The 9,154-nt window shown below is 41.0% G+C and overlaps 1 protein-coding gene across 2 annotated transcripts in view; it reads left to right on the top strand.

Moving 5' to 3' along the window:
* Window positions 1-6,250, top strand: part of SDAD1 (SDA1 domain containing 1) — a 33,694-nt gene extending 27,444 nt beyond the window's left edge. For both annotated transcript variants that reach the window (XM_067557033.1, XM_067557034.1), the window contains exons 19-22: window positions 9-199; window positions 739-823; window positions 1,308-1,469; window positions 5,695-6,250. In XM_067557033.1, coding sequence (XP_067413134.1) covers window positions 9-199; window positions 739-823; window positions 1,308-1,469; window positions 5,695-5,745 — 489 coding nt within the window. In that variant the 3' untranslated portion in view covers window positions 5,746-6,250. The remainder of the gene's footprint in view (window positions 1-8; window positions 200-738; window positions 824-1,307; window positions 1,470-5,694) is intronic.
* Window positions 6,251-9,154: the final 2,904 nt, after the last annotated feature.

Here is a 9,154-nt window from a genome sequence, read left to right on the forward strand (position 1 = left end):
ATTTAAAGGCGGAGAAGATCAAAAGCATGCCTGTAGAAGAACAGAAAGCCAAAGCAGCAGCAGTTAGCACGAGCAGGGTTTTAACTCAAGAAGACTTCCAGAAAATACGCCTGGCCCAGATATCCAAAGAACTCAACTCTGCACCTGGCAAAGCTGCAAAGAGGAAAAATATTGAAATAGACAGCAATGAGGAGCGCAGGTAGAATACAAAATACCTTTTCACTCGTGTGGTACAATATTATTTGTATTGTGGTAGCACCTAGCAGCCTGAGTCGTGGACCAGGACCTCCTTGTGCTAGGTGCTGTACAAATGCATAATAAAACATGGTCCTCGTGCCAAACAGTTTCCAATCTATAAGATAAGACAACAGGTGAATGCAGAAGGGTTAGCACAAGGGAACAATGAGACGATACCTGTTGGCATGATAGGCTGTGGTCTCAGTACACCAGCTTCCTAACCATTGCTGAGATTTTTGTATGTATCATCGTTAAAAAGAGAGTTGAAGAAGGATGATGAGGCAGCTGTGCAGACGTTTATGGGTAGCTCCTCCCATGCATAAGGGCAGCATGGGAGAAAGCACAAAGGTGTTTTTGTGAAAGTTTAACGTGGGCAATGAGGTGAAAGTCCATATCTCGCTAGCGAATGAGAACTGATGGGAAGGGTAGAGAGAGACTGGTGCATGGGGGAAGCTGAGTCTGTGATGCCAGACAACATAATATTCTCTTTTTATTTTGCAGGGGAGAGTTGCTTTCACTCAGAGATATTGAGCATCTACATAAAAAGCCTAAATCAGACAAAGAAACAAGACTGGCAACAGCCATGGTGAGGAGCCGAGAAATTCCAGATCCTCTTCCTTGTAGATTTTCAAGGGCGAGGCTTTGCAGCCTGCAGAGTTACAAACCGACAGCAGGGGACATTTTAAAAGGGCCAGGCATGAATGACAGCTGGGGACCTGACTGCCATTTGTGTTTTTGAAGGTCTCTCTCTCCTGGGTTCTTTGCCACCCTACTGCAGATCAGTGTTTAACTTTAGTGCAGTTCTCTGTCTCGGACTGTGGCTGATGCTGGGAATTTTAAAACAACTTTTTTACTAGAGAGTTCTGTTCAAAAGATACAGTTAACAGCCATGCACAATGTGCATTAAAAAAGCCCAGGAAAGCAGAGTGAATCTGCATCTGCAGCTCCAGACATGGAAAGCGTGCAGCGGTAAATGGCATTTCTACAGAGGCTAATTAAATGTTGTCACCTGTGAGAAAGGAAGATATCCCTATGGGCTTTAGTTGTTCGAATTTTTTTTTCCTCTATAGGCTGGAAAGACAGACAGAAAAGAATTTGTGAAAAGGAAAACTAAAATGAATCCATTCGCCAGCTCCACTAACAAAGAAAAGAAAAAGCAGAAGAACTTTATGATGATGAGATACAGTCACAATGTCCGAACAAAAAATAAACGTTCCTTCAGGGAAAAACAGGTAAGTATTTAATACTCAGCCCATTGGTAACAAAGTAAATCGGAAACTAGTCAGGGGCATTGTATGCAACAAACTTTAGTTACTTGTGTTTCAGCTAAAATAAGTGCCCGTAACATGCTCTAGGAGTGCTTACAGGTTTCCCAGTTTCAAAGCTTAGTTCAAATAAACATATAATAAGCTGCTTCTCTTAAACTAATGATCACCTGCCAACCAAGCCAATAAAAAAGCCCCTTCTACATTCTTTACATCCCTTAGCCCATGTCCTATCCAAATGCTTGGGCTTTGTAGGCAGTCACAGATCTGGGCTCTTGCAGATCCCCACTCTCTCTTATAAAACACAAGAGGTACATTTTGTGAATGAGCAGCTTAGGTACTGTAATGAGCTCACTAATCCTCAGCACTTGTATTGAGGTGCTAATGTCTCTGATTTGGTAGGCAGCCAGGCTGCCTCACTACATCAGACCTCTACAAGAAGCAAAACTAACAGCAGGTTAGTGATTGGAGCCAAAAGGCTTGAACTTGCCCTTGCTGGTGAAGGGATCAAAAGAACTAAAATGTGATCTTCTAGTTTCAAATCCAGAGATCAAATCCCCATTTTAAATATGTCTCAACTTCTGGCAGAGCCTCACTAGTGACTCTGCACTTGTAAATATGAGCCTTTCCTTTTTTAAAAAAAACCCAAAAACTTAATTTGCCTTTCAAGAAATTACTTTAACCCTACTTAGAGACCAGAGTGATATTGCACTGATCCTTTCAAATTTAACATAATTGACCCAGTGCAATGAGCTTTTATATTTCATTAGTGATTTCTTTTATTGTATAATGTCACAGTGTCACTACTGCTGTGTTTACTGCATGAATCTAGGAGTTCACTGACTCTTGCTTGATTGTATTACCAATTCTATCTGGGTTCTGGATGGTCCCTGTCATGATAGAGGCTTTGTCTCTCATTTTTACAAAATATATCAAGATTTTTTTCCCTAAAGTATTAAATAATCTGCTCAATTTCTTGGCATTTTAAACCGTTTCTAGATTAAATTATCAAGTCTAGCCTAATTAGTGTTTCATTAGGAAAGTTATAATAGCTTTTCCTTAAGAGTAATTTTAGTTAATTTATTAAACTTTCCTAAGAGCTTAAAATAAGGATTAAATTGCTTTAAAATTTCTATTTTTATAGAAGCTTTTGAAAGTGAAATATTCAATATTACCCCAATGGATTTGGTCTTAACTTTTTGTGCCAGGTTCTGTTTCAAAGTAATGAAGCGTGTTGTTACATTAAATACATAGCTGTAATACATCTGTGTATAGATACATAGGGCACTAGCTTGGGGATGCTGGCTTGATTCCGATCAGGCGACTCAAAGACTTTAAGGCCACAAGGGACCATCATGATCATCTGACCTCTGGCAAACTGCAAGCCACAGATGCTGCAGAGGAAGGTGAAAAACCCAGGGTCTCTGCCAATCTGACCCCAGAAAAATTCCTTCCTGACTCCAGATATGGTGATGAGTTACACCCTGAGCATGTGGGCGAGACCCACCAGCCAGACACCTGGGAAAGAATTCTGTGTAGTAACTCAGAGCCCTCACATCACTGGCCATTGGAGAGATTTGTTGCTAACAGTTGTAGATTGGCTACATGCCATTGTAGGCAGTCCCATCATACCATCCCCTCCATAAACTTACCAAACTCCATCTTGAAGCCAGTTAGGTTGTTTGCCCCCACCTCTCCCTTTGGGAGGCTGTTCCAGAACTTCACTCCATTGATGATTAGAAACCTTTGTCTAATTTCAAGCCTACACTTGTTGATGGCCAGTTTATATCCATTTGTTCTTGTGTCAACATTGGTGCTGAATTTAAATAACTCCTCTCCATCTCTGGTATTTATCCTTGTGATGTATTTATAAAGAACAATATCGCTTGTCGGCCTTCATTGGGTTAGGCTAAACAAGCCAAGCTCTTGAGTCTCCTCTCATAAGGTAGGTTTTGCATTCCTCTGATCATCCTAGGAGCCCTTCTCTGTACCTGTTCCAGTTTGAATTCATCTTTAACATGGGAGATCGGAATTGCACACTGTATTCCAGAGGAGGTCTTACCAGCACCTTGTATAATGGTACTAACACTTACCTATCTCTGCTGGAAATACCTCATCTGATGCATCCGGGGACTGCTTTTGACACGGCCGCCTCACATTGGCAGTTCATAGTCATCCCGTGATGAACCAATAAGCCCAGGTCTTTCTCCTTCTCTGTTGCTTCAAACTGATAAATCCCCATTTTACAGCAGAAATTCCTGTTGTTAATCTCTAAGTGCATGACTTTGCACTATTAATTTTCATCCCATTTCTGTTACTCCAGTTTTCAAGATCATTCCAGATCTTCTTATATGATATTCAGGTCCTCTTCCATTTTGGCAATACCTTCCAGCTTTGTATCATCTGCAGATTTTATCAGCACACTCCCACTTTTTGTGCCAAGGTCACAAATGAAAGTATTAAATAAGATTGATCCCTGAGGAGCTCCCACTAGTAAATGCCCTCCAGACTGACAGTTCACCTTTCAGTATGACCTGCCGTAGTCTCCCATTTAACCAGTTCCTTCTCCACCTTTCAATTCTCATATTAATCCCCATGTTCTGCAATTTAACTAACTTCTTATGTAGAACTATATCAAATGCCTTACTGAAGTTCAGGTAGATTAGATCTACTGCATTTTTTTTTTGTCTAAAAAATCAGTTATCTTCTCAAAGAAGGAGAACAGTGTGGCCTGGCATGATCTACCTTTTGTAAAACTATGCTGTATTTTATTCCAGTTACCATTCACCTCTATGTCCTTAACTGTTTTCTCTTTTAAAATTTGTTCCAAAACCTTGCATACAGTTGAGGTCAAACTATGAGGCCTGGATGTCCTTTTTTCCCCTTTCTTAAAAATAGGTACTACATTAGCAATTCCACCAGTCATTGGGTATGACCCCCGAGTTTACAGTTTCATTAAAAATCCTTGCTTTTTGGGCTTGCAATTTCATGCGTCGATTCCTTTAATATTTTTGAATGGAGATTATCTGGACCCTCCTCCCCAACGTAGATATTTGAGTTTGACTTCCACCTTGGGTATGGTAATTTCTACTTCTATATCTCATTTCCATTATCCACCTTGGCACTACCCCTGAGCCTCCTCATCACCCTTATTAAAAACTGAGGCAAAATATTCATTCAAGTGTTGGGCCATGCCTAGATTATCTTTAATCTCCACTACATTTTTAGTGTTTAGCAGTCCCACATCCTCTTTCTCTTGTTTCCTTTTTATTTATAAGGCTATAGAACCTTTTACTGTTGGTTTTAATGTCCTTTCCAAGGTCCAACTCAGCTTGGCTTTTGGTAGTTCTCACTTTTTCCCTACACTTTTTGGCCTCCAAGAGGTAGTTTCCTTGGTGATCCGTCTCATCCTCCATTCCTTGTGGGGTTTCTGCTTTCTCTCAATCGCCTGTTAGAGATGCTTGCTCATTCAGCTTTGTCTGCAACCCTTCCCTACAAACTTTTTCCCCTTGCTTGGGATGCAGACTTCAGACAGCTTCTGCAACGTTGACTTAAAGTAATTCCAAGCCTCCTCCACATTCAGATCCTTGAGTTCTTCAGTCCAGTCCACTTCCCTAACTTATTTCCTTAATTTTTTAAAGTTTGCCCTTTTGAAATCGAGGACCCTAGTCGCAGATCTATTTTTGTTTATCCTTCCATTTAGTTTAAACTGAATTAGCTCATGATCACTTGAACCAAGGTTGTTACCTACAACCAGCTCTTCTGTGAGGTCCTCGCTACTCACCAATACCAAATCCAACATGGCATCACGTCTTGTTAGTTCAGCAACTATTTGGAGAAGAAATCTGTCAAGTCTCTCATCCAGGAAAATCTGGTCCCTTCTATTTTTAGTAGCACTTGTCCTCCAATCTATAACTGAATTAAGCCTACAGTTTTAAGGTTTGATTTTGGAATTGTTGTGTGGTGATTTTGTCTGCTAATGTCTTCCACCCTCGAGGTGGCTACACGTCAGTAAAGAACAGGATATATGTATGTACAGTTTGCACATTACATGGGGATCGCTCCATGATGTGTGCTATATTGGTGTTTCAGTTAAATACTTGAAAACTTGTAGTCAAAATACCTCAATATTCTACTCTTATGCACAGTCATTTATTTATGTATTTATTTATTTATTTATTTTGTATTCTAGCTGGCATTACGAGATGCACTTTTGAAAAAGAGAAAAAGATTGGTGAAATAACTGTTGAAACAACAAAGAAGTGGACTGTTTTTATATTCTTACTGTGGATACAGTAATAACCCTGGAAACAATATTTATATTGGAAAGTACAGGATTGCCTGCACTGAAGAATTGAATGTTCATTGCATATAACTCCAAATATAACTGATTGACTATAATTCTGCAGTACCAAATGAGTCTCATTTGTACTTGTTGGAGTCAAGAGGCCTTAATATGCCAGAAGATCTTGAATTCCCTAGGAAGGGAAGAAGTTACCTTTTATTGACTATAACTTATTTTTAGTTAACTGGTTATGTCCATGTAAATATCAACTAAAGCAAGCAGAATTTCATTGTTAAATGTTTTGCCTGAATCATTCAGGTAGTAGGCAGTTAATTGGAAGGAAAACGTAAGTCCTCGATCAATCCATGTAAAGTAACTTTTACACAGGTAAAAACTTTATGCCTTTCATAAGCATGTGAACTTTTAAAACATGTTTACTCTAAAATAAACCATATTTCAAAATGGCAAACTTTCATTTCCTCTTTTTAGAGAGACTGGGAAGGATGACGTAATATCCTTTATGGGACCAACTTCTGTTGCTGAGAGAGACAAGCTCTTCAGCTACACAGAGCTCTCCTTCAGGTGTGAGAAAGATACTGAAGAGTGTCACAGCTACATACAAGATTGAACAGATAGCTTAGTATCAATAGTTACCACAAATTCCAAGGCAGTGGTTCTCAATTTGTGGTTCACAGACCCCTGGCGGTTCGTGAACAATGTCTAAGGAGTCTGCAAAAGACTTAAACTGAAAACTGACTGAACAGAATTCAGTTATATAAACAGACAATAGATTTCCAAAGTGGTCCGCACTGCCTTTGAAATTTCCAAAGGAGTCTGCACATGCATTTGACGTTTTTTTTTTTGGAGTTTACAAATAAAAAAAATGTTGAGAACCACTGTTCTAAGGGACCATTCCAGGTGAAGTTAATACCTCATGTAGTCATAGGACAGAGGGTTAGTGGGTTACAGATTGTTGTAATAAGCCATAAATCCAGTGTCTTTATTAAGTCCATGAATTTAAGCTCCCAGGCTTGTCTATTGAAGGTGTTGTGCAAGGTTCTTTGAGGATAACGGAGAGTCAGATGTAGAGTAATTGCTTTGTGAAAAGTGTTCACCCACAGGTGGTAATAGTGTTTTTTGTCTTTTATAATTTTCCTGTTTGAGTTTGAGGGTGTAGTGGTTGTTGGGTTTCACCCACACAGTTGTTGTTGGGGTGTTTAGTGCACTGGATGAGGTACACCATGTACATGGAGGCCCAGTACAATTTGAGTTACCTGACCACTGTCCTACAGGCCTAGCATAGCTTCAGTCGCTCGCTTGGCTATTCTGACCCCCGTAGCATGACATCTTCCGGTTGGCAGAAATAAATAGGACTACTGCATAACCTTGCAGATGTCTCAGTTTCTGCATACGACAGCACATAAGATGAAACGCACAACATGTATGCTTGGAGCTGCACATAAATAACGGTGATGGGAACAAGAAGTTATCCTTGAACGTCTGGGGGTACGTTTTTTCATTGCCACGGGCATATTTTTACTCCGCCCCTCCTATCACCAGATGTTGTTTTGATGACCCCAATTATCATGGTGAGAATGAAATGTAATTAAAGGTGAAAACCCAATGTAGGTAATTAGCATATATGATAATGAGTAGAGAGGTAATTAGGTTAAAGTTGTTTATGGAAGGGTATAAATAGTCATTATTTAGACAAAGGGTTATGTTGCATCAACACCTGACTCTACGGGAGGTGCTGCCGGTCGGACCAGAGGATCTTCAGGATCTCCCCAGAAAAAAGCTGTTCCTGTGTACAGCCTTCTGAGTGACTGCTTAGCTCTCCAGGCTTAGTGAGTATAATATATTGTAGTTTATTTTAGGCTTTGTATTCAGCTAGTCTATCTTTACAAAACCTTGCACATTAAACCTTCTTGATCTGCAAATTGAGCATATCATGTCTCACTGGTATTCACACTGATCACTAAGTGTCCAGTATCAACACACCACATGTGATAGGCATGTGCAGGACCCAGGCACCTTGAAAGCTGTGTTTTGTGGGGTATTGATGATTGTAGCAGTGGAGATATGGCTGCACATTTTGCATTTATTGTTGTGGCAGGGTGTGGTGCTGCTTTGAGTTGGTGTGTTCTTGTCTAATCCCTCTTTTTATCCTGTGACTACAGAGGTGCTAACAGGACCCATTATCTTGAATGGTTCTTCAGATATGTACTAGCTCCGTACGCTAAACTATCTGTTCGATCTTAATTTGTAGCTGTGACACTCCCAGTACCTTTCCCAGACCTAAAGAAGAGCATTATGTAAGCTCAAAAGCTTGTCTCTTACCAACAGAAGTTGGTCCAATAAAAGATATTCTCAGCCACTTTCTCACCCTAATATCCTGGGATCAACACAACTACACAAACATTGCATATGTTTCTCCTTTTTGTTTAAAATAAAACAAAAAAACCCAATAGTTGACTTGAACAAGCTGTGAACCTACAACATGAGTGTGGCTGTGCATGCGTGGATGATCTGTGTTTGAAAACAGGAACAGTTAGTGGAAGAATGGGATATGCATGATTGCATTCTACGCAGGTGCTGACTTTTGTTTTTGCCCCTGTCTGCATGTGGCAGGAGTGGAGGAGGGCTCCTGGGGAAAGAAAGACAGCATGGGCTGAGTGGAAGCTGGGTCTGGAGGAGGAGTGGGGTCCCAAACAGCTGATCTGTGGTAGCCAAAACAGCAGCCAGCAGTGACCATGTATTGAGGTTGGGGAAAATGGGTGGCAAACTGAGCAGTGGCCGTCCAGTGGAACAGCAGAGAGGCAGGGTGGCCCTGAACCCACCATCTCTGGCAACATGAGTGCTGAGCACTTCCTTTTTTTTTTTTTTTCCTTTGCAGCCCCATGGAGTTGGCGCCTATGGCATTCTAAAACAATGCCCCCCTCCTGCCACTGCCACTGTACTGAGTCAAGTGCAGAATGAGGCCTAAATCTCCTGGAAGATGAAATGAAAGATATATCTCCGCTTGCTCTTCTTTTGATGTGTTATCTTTTCAAAAACACTTAACAGTACCTGGCAAAGCCAGAAGTAAGACTCTGCATGTGGTTTTGTTCCAGTTTTCCCTCCACCTTACAAGCTTCCACTTTAGGAAATGTAAATATTAGCTAGTGCTTTGTTTGTAGTGTAGGCACACACCCCTTTGAGTGCTGACAAGGGCTGAGGTGTAACCACTGGCACCGCTTGGTTCCATGGGGGTAAGCAGCGCCGGCCTTGGGGCGGTGCACAGCCGAAGTCCTGAGGCGGGAGAGCTGCTCCCCTAGGAAGGAAGTTGTAGTTGTTTCTGGCGCTGGTTGCAGTGGGATAGAAGGCG

This window comes from Emydura macquarii, unplaced genomic scaffold (assembly GCF_026122565.2).
Source record: "Emydura macquarii macquarii isolate MOO-44397 ecotype Brisbane River unplaced genomic scaffold, CSIRO-AGI_Emac_v2 contig_1790, whole genome shotgun sequence".
NCBI lineage: Eukaryota > Metazoa > Chordata > Testudines > Chelidae > Emydura > Emydura macquarii.